Source organism: Ursus americanus, chromosome 5, assembly GCF_024610735.1.
Source record: "Ursus americanus isolate L20-20 chromosome 5, mUrsAme1.1.p, whole genome shotgun sequence".
NCBI classification, from domain to species: domain Eukaryota; kingdom Metazoa; phylum Chordata; class Mammalia; order Carnivora; family Ursidae; genus Ursus; species Ursus americanus.
The window spans coordinates 31,549,180-31,568,818 of record NC_142131.1 but is presented as its reverse complement, the minus strand read 5'-3'; the positions used below and the strand labels follow the sequence as shown (position 1 = coordinate 31,568,818).

The 19,639-nt window shown below is 37.3% G+C and overlaps 1 protein-coding gene across 2 annotated transcripts in view; it reads right to left on the bottom strand.

Moving 5' to 3' along the window:
* FAM169A (family with sequence similarity 169 member A) overlaps nt 1–19,639 on the bottom strand; it is a 61,639-nt gene that overhangs the window by 24,833 nt on the left and 17,167 nt on the right. For both annotated transcript variants that reach the window (XM_087862078.1, XM_045809832.2), the window contains exons 2-5: nt 18,529–18,663; nt 17,369–17,468; nt 16,987–17,072; nt 14,706–14,877 (exon numbers count right to left, since the gene is read on the bottom strand). In XM_087862078.1, coding sequence (XP_087718204.1) covers nt 14,706–14,877; nt 16,987–17,072; nt 17,369–17,468; nt 18,529–18,660 — 490 coding nt within the window. In that variant the 5' untranslated portion in view covers nt 18,661–18,663. The remainder of the gene's footprint in view (nt 1–14,705; nt 14,878–16,986; nt 17,073–17,368; nt 17,469–18,528; nt 18,664–19,639) is intronic.

Below are 19,639 nucleotides of genomic sequence, written 5' to 3'. Positions count from 1 at the left end.
TTTCATCTTTGACCACCTTCCTCTTCTATATATTCTCTCTGGGAAATCTCACCTTCTCCCAAGGCTTCTACCATTTATCTAAATGTTGATAACCAATAATCTTTAAATTCTGTAATGAATGGGACTTTTCCAAGAGTAAGAATGAAAGAGCCTACATAAATGTAAATATACAAAAATCACAGGATTAGTTCGGTAAATAGAGAAAAAACAGTTGACAAAATCCAACACCTTTCATGATAAAAATACTCAATGTCCTAATCTGATAAAGGGACTTACGAAAAACCCACCACTAACATCACACTTAATGGTGAAAGACTGGATGGTTCCACCTAAGATCAGGAACAAAACACAACTGTTCACTCTCACTGCGTCTATTCAACACAGTAGTGGAGGTTCTAATTAGGCAAAAAAGGGAAATAAATGGCAGCCAGACTAAAAAGAAAGAAGTAAAACTATATTTATAGATGACATCATTTTATATATAGAAAATCTTAAGGAACCTACTAAAAAATTATTAAAACTGATAAAAGGCAGTTCAGCAAGGTTGCAAGATCAATATATAAAAATCAATTGTATTTCTATATACCAGCAATGAACAATTTGAAAATGAAATTAAAGAAAACAATTCCAGGGGCATCTGGGTAGCTCAGTCAGTTGAGCATTTAACTCTTGATTTTGGCTCAAGTCATGGTCTCAGGGTCATGAGATCAAGCCCCACATCAGGTTCCACAGTCAGCACAGAGTCTGCTTAAGATTCTCTTCCCCTCTATCCATCCCCTCATTCACACACTCTCTCTCCCTGAAATAAAATCTTTAAAAATTTTTCATTTATTACCGCATTAACGAATAATAAAATTCTTACAATTAAAATAAGTGCAAAACTTGTATGCATACTAACAACTATACACATTCTTAAGAGAAATTAAAGAACATCTAAAAAAATGGGAAGACAACCACGTTCATGGATCAGAAGACTTAACGCTATTACATGTCAATATATTCCCCAAATTGACCTAAAGATTCAAAATTCTCAGCTAAATCTTTTTTGCAGAAATTGACAAGGTGATCCTAAAATTCATACAGAAATGCAAAGGACTGCAAAAAAGCCAAAACAATTGTAAAGAAAAACAAAGTTAAAGGACTCACATTTGCCATTTTAACACTTACAAAGCTGCAGTAATCAAAACAGTATGGTACTGTCACAAGAACAGTTAAAAAGATCAATGGAACAGAACTAAGGGGCCAGAAACAAAACCTCTTATTTATGGTTAGCTCATTTTTGACAGGGGTTCCAAGGAAATTCTACAGAAAAAGAAGAGTCCTTTCATTGACTAGTCCTGAGACAACAAGATATTCACCTAGGCAAAAAGAAAAAAAAAAAAAAAAAGATGCTGGACTCCCTTCCTCACACCATATACACATACTAACTGCAAGTGGATCATCACCTAAATTTAAGACCTAACACTATAGAACTCTAGGAAGAAAACATAGCAATAAATCTTTATCACCTTAGATTAGACAAAGTTTTCTTAGATAAATACCAAAAGTGACAAAGATAAAATAAATTGGATTTCATCAAAATTTTAAAATTCTGTGGTTCAAAGGATACCATCAAGATAGTGAAAAGACACTCCTATAAAATAGGAGAAAATATTTCCAAATTATGTATGTCTAAGAAACTTGTATCTAAAATACATAAGAATGCTTATAACCCAATAATAAAAAGACAAGTAAAACCCAATTTTGAAATGAGCTAAGAATTTAAATACATATTTCTCCAAAGAAGTCAGGTATATGAAAAAATGTTCAATGTCACCAATCAACAGGGATATGCAAATCAAAACAACAAAGAAGTATCACTTCACACCTATCAGAATGACTATTACCAAACAAACAAACAAACAAACAAAAAAACCAAAGATAACAAGGGTTATGGGAAACTGGAACCTGTTGTACACTGTTGATGGGAATACAAAATGGTATAGCCACTATGGAAAGCAGTACAGAAGTTCCTCAAAAACTCAAAGATTGAATTACCATATCATCCAGCAATCCCACTTCTGGGTATTTATGCAAGAACTGAAATCAGGATCTCAAAGAGATGTCAGCAATCCCATGTTCATTGCAGCACTATTCACAATAGCCAAGATGTTATGACAACCTAAATATCCACTGATGGATAAATGAATACAGAAATGTGGTATACACATACAATGAAATAATATTCATTTAAAAAATAAATCTTGTGATATACGACAACATGGATGAAACTTCAGGACATTATGCTAAGTAAAATAAGCCAGCCATGGAAGTACAAATAGTGTATCACTCCAACTATATAAGGTATCTAAAACAGTCAAACTAAAGAAGCAGAAAACAGAACTATGTTCACCAAGGGCAGGTGAGACAGAAATGGGAAGCTGCCAATCAATGGGTTTTAAGCTTCATCAATGCAAGATTAGTAAATTCTACAGATCTGATGTATAACATTATTCCTATAGTTGACAATACTGTATCCTACAATACAATAATCTTAACAATTCTGCAATACAAGAATCTTAACAGATTCATAAAATCCGTTAAGAGTGGATCTTACATTAAGTGTTTTTAAATCAATAAAGATTAATCACTTTATAATAGAGTGAATTTTATGATATGTGACTTTTGAAAATAACCACAGTGGGTGAAAGAATCCAGGCTAAAACAAACAAAAATGTACATACTGTAATGATCACATCTTACAAAATTCCAGAAAAAGCAAGCTAATGTATAGTAATAGACTGCAGATAAGTATTTGCTTGGGGATTCATAGCGGGAGGAGGGATGTTACAAAGGAGCAAGAGAAACTTTTGAGGATAATGGGTATGTTTATTATCTTGATTGTGGTTAACAGTTTCACAGCTGTAAACATAGATCAAAATACAACAAATTGTAAATTTTAAATATGGGCAATTTTTTTTAAATGTAAGTTATACCACAATAAAGCTGGGGGGGAGTGGGAAAAAAAAGACAACCCAATTTAAAAATGGGCAAAGGGGGGCGCCTGGGTAAGCTCAGTCGTTAGGCGTCTGCCTTCGGCTCAGGGCGTGATCCCGGAGTTCTGGGATCGAGCCCCATGTCAGGCTCTTCCGCTGGGAGCCTGCTTCTTCCTCTCCCACTCCCCTGCTGTGTTCCCTCTCTCGCTAGCTGTCTCTCTGTCACATAAATAAATAAAAAAAAATGGGCAAAGGATCTAAGTACACATTTTCCCAAAGAAGACACACAAATGGCCAATACACACATGAAAAGATGCTCAACATCCTTAGCCATTAAGGAAATACAACTGAAAATGACAATTCCATGATACTTCATATCTACTACACTGCCTAAAATCAAAAAGGTAAATAAAAACAAGCGTTGGTGAGGATGTGGAGAAAATGCAATCCTGGTACATTGCTGACAGGAATGCAAAATGGTTCAATCACTTGGAAAACCATTTGGCAGCTCCTCAAAAGGCCAAACTTAAGGGGCGCCTGGGTGGCTCAGTCGTTAAGCGTCTGCCTTCGGCTCAGGGCGTGATCCCGGCATTCTGGGATCGAGCCCCACGTCAGGCTCCTCCGCTAGGAGCCTGCTTCTTCCTCTCCCACTCCCCTTGCCTGTGTTTCCTCTCTCGCTGGCTCTGTCAAATTAAATAAAATCTTTAAAAAAAAAAAAAAAAGGCCAAAGTTAAGAGTTACTATATGACCCTGCAATTCCACTCTTAGGTATATACCCAAGAGAAATAAAAACACATCTACACAAAAACCTGTACACAAATATTCACAGCAGCATTATTTAAAACAGCCAGAAAGTAGAAACAATTCAAAAGCCCAACAAATGATGAAAGACAATATTGGTACATCCATATAATAGGGCATATTATTTGTCCATAAAAAGGAATGAAGTGGTGATAACATGCCGTAACATGGATAAAATTTGAAAATAGTACTCTAAGCCAAAGAAGCGAGACAAAAAAACTACTGTCTGACTGTATTACTGTACAACTCCATTTACATGTGCAGAATAGACACATCTACAGAGACAGAAATCTAGAGAGACAAGCTACTGGTTGCCTAAGGCCAGTGCTGAGGGAGTTGAAAGTGACTACCAATGAGTACAGGGTTTCCTTTTGGGGATATCAAAGTGATCCAAAATTGATTATGATGAGAGCTGTACAATTTGGTGAAGCTACTAAAAAAAATTTTGAATTGTATAATTTACATGGGTGAATTGTATGGAATGTGAATAGTACCTCAATAAAGCTATTAAAATTTTAAAAAGAACTGGGGCGCCTGGGTGGCTCAGTCATTAAGCGTCTGTCTCCCGGCCCAGGGCGTGATCCCAGAATCCTGGGATCAAATCCCGCATGGGGCTCCCTGCTCCGCTGGGAGGCTGCTTCTTCCTCTCCTTCTACCCCTGCTTGTGTTCCCTCTCTCGCTGGCTGTCTCTCTGTCAAATAAATAAATAAAATCTTTAAAAATTTAAAAAGAACAGGCGCCTGGGTGGCTCAGTCGGTTAAGCGGCCAACTCTTGGTTTCAGCTCAGGTCATGATCTCAGGGTAGTGAGATTGAGCCCTGCATGGGGCTTTGTACTAAATGGGGAGTCTGCTTGAGATTCTCTCTCTCCCTCTCTTTGCTCCTCCCCACACACATGTGCTTGCCCTCTCAAAATGTTCCAAATCTTCAAAATATTTTTAAAAATTAAAAAAATAAATAATACATGTGATTTCAATAAACCATTTATAATCAGATTTTTCATAGATACTCCCCAAACCTCATCTTCCCTTAGTTGACCAATTTTTCAGTAAATCTCATCACCCCCACCCAGCTGCTTATAGCAAAAAGTCAAGAATTCAACCTTGACTTATTTCCTTCATAGCCATGTACAATCCATCAAAAATCCTGCAACAGTAGCTTCATAATTTATCTCAAATATGATGACTTCTACCCCTACCTCCCTTGTCCAAGCCACCATCACCTCCTGCCAGGCACTCTCTGCCTCTTAACTAACTAAACTCAATTCCAGTATCCCCTCTCCCGATTTCTCACACAACAGAGTTAGTTACCTGTTTTAAAGGCAAAACAGGTTGTGTTATGCCCACGTTCAAAACCCTTCAATAGATTTTCATTACCCACAGAATAAATTCAAACTCTTTCCTTGGCCTATAAGATCATTCAGGATATGGCCCTGCTTCTCTCTACCCCGTATCACACACGCTCTCTACTTTAGCCACTGGCTCTCTTGCTTTTTCTCAAACACCCTGAACTTGCTTCTGCCTCAGGGCTTCTGCATTTCAGTTCTTTGCCTCAAAACCTTTTCTCCTGAAACTTCACATATCCCATCATCCCCTTACTCCCTTCAGAGATGCTGAGCCTGACCTTACTTTTTTTTTTTTTTTAAGATTTTATTTATTTGACAGAGAGAGAGGCAGCCAGCGAGAGAGGGAACACAAGCAGGGGGAGTGGGAGAGGAAGAAGCAGGCTCCCAGCGGAGGAGCCTGATGTGGGGCTTGATCCCAGCACTCTGGGACCACGCCCTGAGCTGAAGGCAGCCGCTTAAGGACTGAGCCACCCGGGAGCCCCTGAGCCCGACCCATTTAAAACAGTAACTCCCCACAAACACTCTCTCTTCTTTTATCTACTTTAGCTTTCTTCATAGCATTGTCTGTCTATTCACTGCCAACATCTCCTCTAAAATCTAAGCTCCATGAGGGGAGTCTACACAATTTTTATTACTAACTCAAATTCTCCCTCTTGCTCTTTCTTCTACACACCTTCTTCCCCTTTTCTCTCCTTCCCTATCTATATAGCATCTTTCAAAATAAATTTTCAAAAACTTTTCAAAATAACTTTGAAAGATGAATAAATTTTCACAAAACCATTCAGGATCTATTCAAATTCAAGAACAGATACTCTACCACACTTGAGTGACTTTCTCCCCTCATAAAATCACCATTTCTTCTTTGTCCACCAGGAATATGTCTTCCCTCACCTTCATAAATACTCATGAAGGCATCAGTGTGTGACTGTCTCCACAGAACACATGCATAATGTGAATTCTAAACAAATAATGTGATTACATCTGCATGAGAGAACTTGTCATATACCACTAGACAAGTATTCTCATCACAGTCTTGATGCTTTAAAGTCAGTTATGGCAACGTTAGCTGTTGTAACAAACCAATATGGAAAGCTTAACATAAGACTCATTTTTATTTAAGTAACAGTCCCACATAGGTGCTACTGCAGAGTGGATGGCTTTTTTTTTTTTTTTAAGATTTTTTAAAAAATTTATTTATGTGACAGACAGCCAGCGAGAGAGGGAACACAGCAGGGGAGTGGGAGAGGAAGAAGCAGGCTCCCAGCGGAGAAGCCCGATGTGGGACTCAATCCTGGAATGCCAGGATCATGCCCTGAGCCGAAGGCAGACGCTTAACAACTGCACTACCCAGGCGCCCCGAGTGGATGGCTTTCTGATGCACCATCATCCAAGAACTGTTTCAGTTACCTATTGTAGCGCAACAAACCATCCCAAAATGTACCGGCTGAAAACAAAAATTTTCATTATTTATCACAACTTTCATACAGTATCATATGGGGAACTGAAACAGCTAAAAGTCCAAACGGCTTCACTCCCACAAGATACAGTTTGTATCAGCTGCTGACTGTAAGCACAGCTAGGCTTGCCAGCTGGGAGCCTCAGTTCTCTTTAATGCAGCTGTTTGGGCTCCCTCACCGAATGGCAGTCTTGAAGTAGTTATATTTCTTACATGGCGAATTAGCTTCTAACGGTAGCAAAATGCAAACTTCCAGGCCTTCTTAAGGTTTAGCACAGTGTCACTTGTGCTGCATTCTACTGGTAAACCATGTCACAGGGCCAGCCCAGATTCAAGCAGACTACACAAGCACATACATACTGGAAACATGGTTCACTGGGGCCCACCAAAGTAACAGGAACTCAGGTTCCTTCTGTCTTGTGCCTTCTCCATTCACTAGGTCTTCAAAATCCACTGCATTCAGCAGACAGATGGAGAAAAAGAACACATCTTAACCACTTGGATCCAACATCATACAGATCATTTTTCATTACTTTGGGAAGAACTAGTCACATAGCCCCACCTAGCTGTGAGAGTGACTGGAAAATATAATTCCTGACTGGGCAGCTATTGGCCAATGACTACAAGATAGGAGATTAAGCACAAATATTTGGTGAACAGTTGGCAGCCTCAGCTAACTTTCCCCCTTCTCTTATCTCCCAGTAGATTAACATTTCCTTTTTAAATGTCAGGAAATCAATAAGCACATCTCAGCAGATAGGCTGTTTCCAGTAACTTATATCCTCACGCCAATATTCATGAATACACACTCACTTTATATGCGTTCTGACTGATCTCATCTACATTTCAAAATTACACTGACTTCTGAGGCACCTGGCTGGCTACCTTGCAACTCTTGATCTTGGGGTTGTAAGTTCAAGCCCCAAGTTGGGTGTAGAGATTACTTAATTATAAAATCATTCATTCATACATACAAACAAACATACATACATAAATTACACTGACTTTTGTCAAAATCCACACCTCCCCGTGTGACCGAACTTCTATTTCTAACTATGTATGTCTACTTACTGTCCCATAGGATCACTGAACTTTACACATCAAAATTGAACTCAAGTATTACCAAATCCACTCCTCCTTCTATATTCCCAATCTTAACACCTTCCCACCTAGGCACCCAAGCCAAAACCCCCAAAAGTCACCAATGGTTCCTCTCCTTCCCTTTGGACATATAGACATTAGAGTCAGGACACTCTGTCCACCCAAAAATCTCCCTCAAATCTGTTTCCTACTCTATCCCTATTGCCACATTTCTACTGTTGGTCCTTCTTTCACCTGGACTACTAAAATAGCTCCCAATTAACTGACTTTCCTGATTTCAGAATAAATTTCCTACCCAATCACCAAGTCCTACAAAAATTATCTCACTGGGGCACCTGGGTGGCTCAGTAGGTTAAGCATCTGCCTTTCGCTCAAGTCATGATCTCAGTGTCCTGGGACTGAGCCGCACAGTGGGCTCCCTGCTTAGTTGGGAGCCTACTTCTCCCTCTCCCTCTGCCACTCCCCCTGCTCACCCCTGCTCGTGCTCTCTCTCAAATACATAAAATGTTTAAAAAAATTATCTCACTAAAATATTTAATCATGTTACCTCTACATAAAATTCACTGATAGCTTCTCTGCCAGTAAAATTCCCAACTTCCTTATGGCATTTAAGACCCTTCACAAGAGGACCTTCCATCTTCACCTCTTCCCACTCTACTCTCCCTATCCTTTAGTCCCACCAGCTTATCCAGGGTGGCATCCTAAATACACCTTGAACTTTCATGACTCTGCCTTCTTTCATATATTTATATTACATTTATATGTTTACTAAGATTGTTCTTTCCCTTCCCCCCTTCTCTGCCTACTGACATTCTCCTTACTTCAAAGCCACTTTTAAATAACACTTTCTCAGTGACACCTTCCTCTAGGCAAAACTTCCTGCTCCATTTTTCAAAGACTACTGTTGTTGATAACTCAAGTACAAACTTATCAAACTGAATTATGAGTAGTTATTTAATGACTATAGTTTTCTGTTTCGTCCACTAAATTTTTGGTGCTTTGAAGGTGCAGGAACCCAGGACCAGCCACTCTTGTGCCTACACTGACAATGCAATCAGCCCTACCTTCCCAGTAGAGAAGCTAATTGGAAAGCATGTAGCCCTTTAGGTGGCTAGAAATTCACCTGAAAACAAAGTAGCCACTTCATTTCCCAATGACACATTTCAGGTAGCCACACAGTAGTTGGGACTTCCCCATGTCTTTGCTCATTCCTTTAAAAAGGATTATACCTAGACAGACTCAAGGCCCCACAATATAACCTCACTCTTCCAACACAAACTTCTATGTTTTGCCATTAGCAATACTACTAATCTTTATCGTTTCATATCAGTTCCGATATTCCTTTAAAAAAATCTTAGAAGGGCTAGAGAGCTGAATTTCAGTGAACAGGAGGTGAGTGATTTGCCCCCAAAAAGGAGGGAAGACCACAGAAACAGTTCTCAGTTAAAAAGTCTAAAAAATCATAAGGAAAGCTGACTAGCAAATGATGAGAGAGGGAAAAACACTTCCATTATGAATTACTTCAAATGAGAACTACTATAACCAAAAACATGTCCCTTAGTAGTCATCGTAAATCCCTCTGGTAGTGACTCAACAAAATAATTTACAGTACTTGTTGACTAGATTGTGCTACCTTCATATGGTTCTTTGATTGTGATTTCCCAAAATATGGGTCTTCGAAATGGATCAAGATGGTTCACAGTTGAAGCCAAATAATAATGGACCTTTCCAAAACAGCAGCTAATGACAGCGTCCTCATTTTGTTTTTTCTCTCAGCTCATCTACCTTAAATGTGATATCTGATTTACACAAATTTACATATTCTCTAGTTCTTGACATAGGGCAAAGAGTTACAAAATTTCCACTGAATTAACAAAGGGCTTTCTTGCTTTTCACAGGTACATAAGATATTTCTCATTAGCAATTTTGTAGTCAGAACAGCCCTTTTACCATCACAGATCCTGTGAGGACTTAAAAAATTCAGCTCGTTTTGTGGTAGACACTGATTAGATTCTGGATATAGTTCCACTTTTTAAAATGTTCACTTTTTGTTTTTAATCAAAGTTTCAAAGTTTAATGTGTACACTGGTTAGAGCACAACAGTCCTGTTAGATTGAAAAGAAAAAAAGCAGTCCTGTGACTGCCTCCATGATCCACACACACTTTCTGCTCCCCAGAAACCACTACTTTGAAATTATTTAGCTAATCTTTCTGGTATTTACTTCCACATCTCTAAATAACTTCCTGCTTTTCTTGATTTTTTCCATCTTAGGCATCAGCAATGCCCTTCCCAGTATGGAAGATGAGAATTTAGCTCTTACATACATTTATCCACCCCAGTCCCAATTCCACAGAACCACACTTCCTCAGTGTCGTAAGGGCACTGTTTCACTTCTGTGCAGTTTTGATGTGGAGGAATCTAATTATTCTGATACTTGATCTCTTATATAAATGCTTCTCTCATTCTCTAGAGACTTACAAAATCTTTTCTGTATCCCAAATTTCTGAAATCTCTTAATATTCTGTCTCAGTATGAGTCTATTTTAATTCATCGTGATGGATGCTCAATGAGTCCTTTTAATGGGGAAATGCATGTTCTACGGTTCTGAGAAATTTTCTTGAATTATTTCTTTGGTAACTTCTTCCCCTCCAGTTTCTCTGTTCTCTCCTGAAACATCTATTATTCAGACCATTCCTGTAATTTTCTTACCTATTTTCCATCATTTGCGGTTTTTGTTGCTGTTGCTCTCCTTTCTGATCCACTTCCTTATCTTTCGTACACTGAATTTTGAATTTCCAAGAGCTCTACAGACATTCTTTTAATATATCTCGTCCTCATTTCATCAGTGTAAGGACTACTCTTACCTTCCAAATACATTAAGAGTTGTTTTGTTTTTCATTGTCTCTTCCAAATTGCTTTTTAATTCTCTTTTGTTCTGATCTCCATGTTTCATATCAGTGGTTTCCCCTACTTGTTCATAGTTATGAATGAGGCATTAAAAAGCTGATTAGGTGTTCTGTGTGCATGGTGGTGATTGCTGACAATGAACTTCACAGAAGGATGATCTGACTGGGACATTTCCTCGATGAGCCACTTATATTGGTATTTATGGAATTTTTTTCTCTTGGCCAATTCAAATTCCTCAAAGGAAACATTTTTGCTCATGTTGTAACCTTTAAATAATTTTGAAATTCATGTAGTCATACATCTTTGGTAACATCTAAAGTTTTCATCTTAAGTTTCAATAACTGTAAGGATGGAATTTCTAGCATATTATCGATATTTACTTTTGAGAAACTATTATACAAATTTCACACTCATAGAAAAGTTGCAAAAAATATACAGAGTCCCATATGCCCTTCACCCAGCTTCCCTAATGTTAGCATCTTACACAACCAAAGTACTATTATCAAATCCAGGAAGCGAATATTGACGAAATACTACTGACTATAGAGACCTTATTCAAAATTCACCAGTTTTGCCACTAACACCTTTTTTTCTGTTTCAGAATCCAATCCAGGATTCTATACTCGATTTAGTTTAATATCTCTTTGGTTACTCCACCTTTGTCTTTCATGATTTTAACACTTTTAGAAATTACTGATCAGCTATTTTGTAGATAACCTTCAGTTTGGCTTTGTCTAACATCCTCTCATTATAAAATTAAGGTTATGGGTTTTGGGAAAAAATACCAGAAATGATGTTATGCCCTTCTCAGTACATCATATATCAGGAGTCCATGATACTGATGGGTCTTATTCCTGGTGATACTAACCATGATCTACTAGTTAACATGGTGTCTGCCATGACGCTCTATGTAAATTTACTATTTTTCCCTTTTCAATTAACAAACAATATTAAAGATAAACAAAATTATTTTATCACTCTTCTAAATGTATCAGATGAACCCTAAAAGCTGTTATTAATTTGGTAAACCTCATCATCCACTGAATAAACTATTCCTTTACTATTGAACTAACCTATCCTTAACACTCAAAAGTTTTATAATGTTCCTTTTTCTTGAACTTCTATTTCTATTGTATTTATTCTACAGAATGTTACCCTAATGTAATATATTTTTATACTTGGATTACATATTTATTATCCAACTGTTCTTTACTGTAAAAATATACCTGTACATAAATATAAATTTTTAAAATTTCTTGTGACCATGAGATTCTAATTATCAATCCAAAAGAAATTTTGAGTTATCATTATCATTAGTATTACTATATGATGGATCAAAACACAAGTGTATTATACATTTGGAAAACTCATTATTAGGCAAAAAATAAAATTTTATTGAAAATACATCCATGAAATAAATGGAGCTTACCTTTTTTTTTTTTTTGGTTTATGAATCCATGAATGAATATTACTTAATACCAGAAGGAGACAAGGTTCAGCACTAATCCTACTCCTATTTTTTTTATAGATAAAAGTGCTTAATAACCATAGAAAGGACCAGAAAACCTTTTGTTATAAAGACATTATTCAATTCTGTGAGCTCCCTTAGAGTTATATGCCAGATTTCACACAACAATCTACTGCAAAGAACTATTTTTAATAATCTGACATCTACCTAACCCAAAAAACATACAAACATGCTCTAAGTCCACCACAGTGATCTACTTCAGGCTAAAAAGAACTTATGTAGTTTATTAAATTTCACTGTAGTGTAATAGGATTGGACTTTTATAAACAGTCTCCTTTCATATACCAAAACTATTTTCACATCCCAATAAACATCCCAATATAATGATTTGCTATTTAATTTAAAAATCATAAATAGTTAAGTGACACCATAAGGCTGTCATTCAACTACAAATTTAAGAAGGATTTAATCTTTTTGCTACTGGTACACTTTTTTCCCCCGATACATATATACTTCTACCACAAAATGTTTTAGTATTTGGACAGTTTTTTCAAAATATTGTACATTTGGGTTTCCTTTAATGCTTCCAGACTGAATTAAATGATTATTAATTCAAAGGCTAGTATAACCACACCTAATTCCACTGTTACCTGGTAGATGACAGCCAGAGCTTAAAGTGGGGAAAAAACTATAATAAATAGTAAGGAGGTAATGCAATTAGTAAAGAAGTATGGAAGGTGCTAAAAGTGGTAGACAAGTAGCCCTTGAAAGCTCAAGGATAAAAAATGTTGTTAACTATCACAACAAGCAACAAGAGAAGGAGCCCCAAAAGTACATGAAAGAGAAGCACACTCTTGGAATCAAGTACTGATTAGAACTACTGAAAGAGGAATGTTATGCCCTTTAACTGTGTGCCTTCAAGCTCTAAATAAGTATAGACTACTACATGCCCCAAATGTCTATGAGCTAGTTTCAGGTAAGAACTCCCCTGGAGGGGCGGGTGGCTCAGTCATTAAGCATCTGCCTTCAGCTCAGGGCGTGATCCCGGCGTTCTGGGATCGAGCCCCACATCAGGCTCCTCAGCTGGGAGCCTGCTTCTTCCTCTCCCACTCCCCCTGCTTGTGTTCCCTCGCTCGCTGGCTGTCTCTATCTCTGTCAAATGAATAAATAAAATCTTTAAAAAAAAAAAGAACTCCCCTGGAGCCAGTATGAGAAGGAAAAAAAAATCCTCCAATTGCCATAGGAATTACCTTGTATAAAATAAAGCATAAAGCAATTAAAACATACCTCAACCCCAAAGTTATTAAAACATTAAAAAAAAACTAATGCTATGCTTCCATTTAACCAACATTATTATTCTGCCCCTGTATAATACCTTTCTGAAGTTACATAAATTATTGGTTCTATTTCAAATTTATACAGAATAAAACAGCATATTGAAGGAGAACCAAAGTATTTACTGAAACAGCAAACCAGCTGTTTCACCTGGGTGGCTCGGTTGGTTGAGAATCTGGCTCTTGATTTCGGCTGAGGTCATGATCTCAGGGTCGTGAGATCGAGCCCCAAGTCGGACTCTGTATTCATTGGGGAGTCTGCTTGAGATTCTCTCTCTCTCCCTCTTTCCCTCCCCTGATGTGTGCACGCTCTCTCCCTCTACACTAAATAAATATTTAAAAAAATAAAACAGCAAACCAATTTAAACTATATAGATCATAGTTTTTTATTCTTGAGAAAAAGTGACCTTCTCTTCACTGACTACATGCACTAACTCTTAAGTGTGTACTAATTATGTGATTAAGGGATCAGTCACAACTGTTCTGCAAACCAACAGTGAATTTGGTGTGATCTTTAAACTTGATCTGACCAAAAGGGCTAAATTTGGAAGGTGTGAAATGTGAGAAAGCCTGAAAATAATTTGAGTGTTCTCTATGAAAGGTCTTTTGGTCAAGGTACAGAAAAGGCCAACTTTGTTACATGGTGGTTATAAGGTATAGGGTGTATGTGCATACATGGATCAAGCAGGTTAGATCTTTCTGGCTCCAGTACCTCTAAGGAGTCGAAATGACAGGAAAATAGGTCAAGCAGGATGAAGCTCCACCCATGTTTTAGGAATAGGGTATAGTTGGGTCTTAGGATCAAAAATCCAAACTTTAGAAGATTAACAATTTCAAAGCTATCCGAATTCTCTAAATATGTTTTGTTTTTCATGGTATTCGGCAAAGCTGCCTTTAATAAATCAGGCTGAATCAGCTGTGTGAGGCAGAGGCTATGCATTTGGTCCACAGGTAGATAGCAGTTTTAAAAGGAGCCCATAATAGTGATAGCAGCAGGAATCAAACACCTGCTTTAAATAAAGGGAAGGACGTGGAAGAGAGTCAAGACAGCCAAATAAGAGGCTCAACGTGCAACTCTCCTTGCACATACGTGGAGAAATCTAACCCTCTGTCAAACGTTTATTTTTGTTTTGCTTTTCAAGACTTTCCTAACACTTCTCATTCACACAGAAAGGTAGAGTCAAAGTACTCCCAAGAAATACTAGGTGAAATCCCCTCAATTTAAACTCTAAAGAGTCATTTAAAAGGATATTGATATAGTTGGGGTCTAAAAAGGAGGTTTCCATTAGATACAGTTTAAGTAACTTTTAAAGACTCACCTGTAGGCTTAACTGAATAAAACCCAATGGCTTCTCCTTTCTTCCACAGAATCTTAGCATAATCAGTACTGCTATGACACAGGAATGGTATCTCATTTCTCTCCATTTCCTGTTTTCTATAAATAATTCGATTCAGAACATACAGAACCACTCTCTCCCCAAGAGTTCTCACCTGGAAAGAGAGTCAGACACCAGGCACAACAGTTATGATATGCACCCATTCAGAGATGCTAGCTACCTTGCTCCCTGCTTCCACCCCTCACACTAGCATTCAAAGCACTTTGAATACATTCGCAGTGATTTCTTAAACCTTTCATCACACAGATGAGACCCATCATTCATACCAGTAAGAATCCATTTCTACAAACACGTATTATGCATGGAATACTGCCTCTCAGCAAAATTCTGAAACAGGTAAAACAAGTTTCTAATGTACCAATCCCCAACATCTCTTCCTTAGTGTTCAAGTGTTTTCTTTTTTCTTCCAGTTGCCCAGATCCAGGGTCTCCCCACCTAATTGCTGCCCCACCACCTCTACTGCTTCAACTCTTTTTCACCCCATTTTAGCCTCAATAGTAAATTAAAAAAGGAAAAAAGAAGAGAGAAAAAAAGGTTCATGTTATTCTTTATGACTTTAAGAACAATTATCTTATTTGATGAGCAAGGCCATAATTATGCTCTTGGGAAAGGAATCTGTCTCACCTTTCCAGGTAAAATGTTCATTTAACAGTCATGTCTTGGTTGTTTAACTATAAGGAATAGCCACCACGCCCCACACACATACCCACAGACCCTTCTGCCAGATCAGATGAGTGATAACAGTGGCACAGACAAATCTGATCAAAAACAAACTTGGGGCAATCACAGAATGGAAGCAGAACCTCACTTCCTACATGCAAGGCCACAGGGACCTCCTCACCAACTTTCTGACATCACACAATGGGGTTTTCCCCTCACAGACATCTTTCACCACTAAAAACAAGAGTTCTATCCATAAAGTCTATTTCTCCTCAAGCCTCCTTAAAGCACAAGAGTGCCCTCTAATTAGGTGAGTGAAGAAAAAAAGCATTAACTATACACACACTACTCTCAAAAAAAAAAAAAAAAAAAGCCTTAAACATACTACACACTAGGGGATGTCAGATACCAAACAACGCAGAAAATGATAAAGCTCACTAGCTTTTAAGGCAACCCATTCCTTCCCTGAACAGCTCTGACCAGTATAAAATTCTTCTTCATACTGAGCTGACCACAGCCAAAGACCAGACTCTGATACCCTGGAGCCACACAGCCTAAATATATCTGAAGAAAGCCATGACATTCCCCTAAATTTCATACCACAGGAACAAGGGATCAAGCGAAGGAAAAGACTGAGCTAATGCAATTCTGGGTACTCTGGCCATTCTAGTCCTCTCCCTTCAAAGTGCTCCAGATCCTTAACATCTCTCCATTGGGGGAGAGGTGGGACTTGCAGATATTACAGAACTAAGCATTGAAGATGTTGCTTAAGACAGTGGGGCTTTGCTATATAAGCTTAAGGGTTTTTATTAGCTTTTTTGCTTATCTTAGTTTTACTTCTAATTACCTAAAGCCAATTGTTTTTGTACGTGTTGTTTTAGCTTGTTCTTCACGGTGTACCTGTGCAGTTAGTGTTTTGAACCCATGGGTACTACTTTTCATCATGTTAGACCCTGCTCTTTGTTTCTTACTTCTGCCTTTCAGACTGGTTCTCCCATTCAGCACTGTGGCAGGAAGAACTGATCAGCATGCCATCTGTGTCTTCCTCTAAGTAAACGGTAAAATGATGACTGGGACAGAAAAAAGGACAAAGTTTGGCAGTATGCTCCCAAGGATCTCCATTCTAGTCCACTGATTAGAACATTTGAATAGACCACGTGAAATGGCCCTACCGATAGGCAAGTTTCCTGGTCAGTCTCTCCTAGAGACAGAGAACCGAGGCAAACACCCAGAACTAGCTTTCTCTCTACCCTGTAAGAAAGTCAGAAGCTAATATAGACACACGTCACTACAATTCAAGTAACCCATAGGTATTCACTCTTCTTCACCTAATTCTCAGATAATTTTAGAACCACGTAATATTGAGGAAGCCCAACCAGACTACCAGTTTCATCATAACAATTAAGCTCTAAGGGTTTAAATGCAACCTGGTTATACTAAAATGGAGAAGTGCTCAATAATCTCAACAATTATCAATGTTTATGCGAAACATATTGTGAAATGATCTCAGAAGAAACACTTTTAAATTATAGCGTCTTGTTACCTGCTTAAGCCCTTCTCTAGAAGGGACAGATGTTTTCACAATATCATCAATAGCCCACCACTGATCAGCAAGGTAAAGTGCTACAGCTAAAACAGAATAAACGATTATTAACATTTAAGCCTTACATATGCAATATTACTATTTGAAAAAGTTTATACAGGTAATCTTAAATATACCCACACCTTATACTATAATGTGGCCCCATTTATACCATTTTTATTTTATTTCACTCATTGAACATTTAATTACAAGCAAGGGAAAATTATTTTCCGAAATTTAGTTTGAAACAATTTTTAAAATTCCTTCATGTAGCTACTTTTTAAAAATTCTAAATGTTTGGAGAAAAATTACTCAATTTATAAAGATTAAGCAAAAAAGAGACCTGTGAGTGAGTCCTCAGGAGCAAAAAGAGCAAGAATTTTCTCGGTCTGATCACCACCATAAAGAGGTACAAAGCCTACATTTGACAGGCTAATAGGAATCTGAAATGATAAGTGATTAAAGATTAGTGAAGTCTGTTAAGAAAATACAGGGCAAAACACAATGCTTCTACCAAAATACTAAACTTTCTCTACATTAATGCTAATTATATAACTTAATTTCATAGAAGATATTTCTAGTCTCAAAAAAGTAAATCAGACTTCCCTTTTGCAGCAATTTTACTTTCTTGGGGAAAAAAATTAAAGTTTATTTCAATAAATATTACTACTGTGCTCTAGCCACACATCTGAATAAAAACAAGGCATGATATGGTACATAAACTCATTAAAAAACAACTATAGTTTATCATCTGTTATTTAGACAACTTCAGGAGGGAAAATTCCATTTTATAGTAAAAGACATAAGACAGGTACATTCGTTTTTCCACTGAGATACATATGATACTTTAAGATTTTTCCACCTTCATTAATCTGACCATAATTCCCCACTTACAGATATCATAACTCAGATAATTATAAATATTGGTGCGTTAGAAGAATAAATTATAAAATCCTGGTGCTTTAGAAGAAGAGAGTTTCAAGAAGCCTTTAAACATCATTTGCTAGAAGAAAACTCTAAGGCCTAGAGAGGCTAGAGAACTGGCCTACTACCTAGTTCACAGTGGAATGCTAACGATCTTTCCATCACAATATATCACACTTACTAATTAGGAAGTTTGACAGAAAGGGAAGATTTGTGACACAAAAATGTGTATTTAGTGTTTTGCTGATTTTTTATTAAAAAATTTCTAAAATCACAAATTCCTAATCTCAAGTAAATTTAATTTAGTTAGCTCAAATACAGTAACCCATCTTAGCAAAGCAACTTATATCTCATTTTAAAGGCAAAATACAAATACTAAGCAATGACCTATAGTGTCTTTTTAAAACCTGACCATGCTGCTGTACTAACCAGTCGATATTTATCCATTTCAGTGAACAGTCTTCTGATGCAAATTTCAAAAGTGATTAACATTTTTAAATGATAAAAAATAAGAAGATACTGATTTCATGTGTAAACCCAACTGAAAAGGTTGACAAAAATCACCTTCCCACACCTTACCGTAATATTGAGAAGAGAAAAACGTTCAGGGTTTTCAGGATCCCCACACCTTAGATCTGACATATAATCTTCAGCAGAATTTTCCAATTCCTCATGACTGCAATTATCCAGCATATCCACGGGGAATGCCATCCTCTACAACACAATACGGGGCAAATGTTTCAGCATATGAAATGGTATCTTCCTTTACTCAGAGAAAAAACTTTTTAACATTGCACTTTAAGGAAACTTCACTTTTAGTATGCCAAGACAGACAATTTGAGCCTGCTGATTAAAAATGTACATCAAGAAGAAAACTTTGTGGGGCGCCTGGGTGGCTCAGATGGTTGAGTGTCTCCCTTCGCACTGGTGGTGATCCCAGGGTCCTGAGACTGAGGCCCCTCGCTGCGCTCCCTGCTCAGTGAGGAGTCTGCTTCTCCCTCTCCATCTGCCTCTCTCCCTGCTCATGCTCTCTCCTTCTCACTCTGCTTCTCAAATAAATAAATAAAAAACATCTTCAAAAATAACAAAACTTTGAAACATTCATTTGTATTAAAAACAAGCAATGAAATAGAAAATAATGGGTAATTCCTTAAATGATAAAAATATACAGGCATAGGATGTACATATTTGCATATAAATACACACAAATATATCCTTCTATACCTTCTATACAACGCATAAGCCACTGTAAAAGGACAGATACATGGGAATTTCCGGTAACAAAAATGTTCTACAACCCTATAATTTTACTTTAAAAATCACTGGATTGTACAGTTACAATAGGTAACTATTATGGTGTGTAAATTACATCTCATATATATATGTGTGTGTTTTTTAAGGCCAGCACCTTAGTGGGGACACACTAAGGACTTTCCCACTATAGCCAAGAAAATAAGCACTCTACTACTATATAAAATTATATAGATATTTGTCAATGCAATTAGACAAGAGAAAGCAATTAGAGGCTTAACAACTCGGGATGGGTGTAAGGGTTACAGGAAGACACTATCTCTACTTCAATTTGCAAATAATATATTTAATTGAAAAATACCAAAGAATCAATGGAAAAATTATTCCAAACATTAAGAAATTGTAGTTGAATAGCAGGATATAAAATTAAACACACACA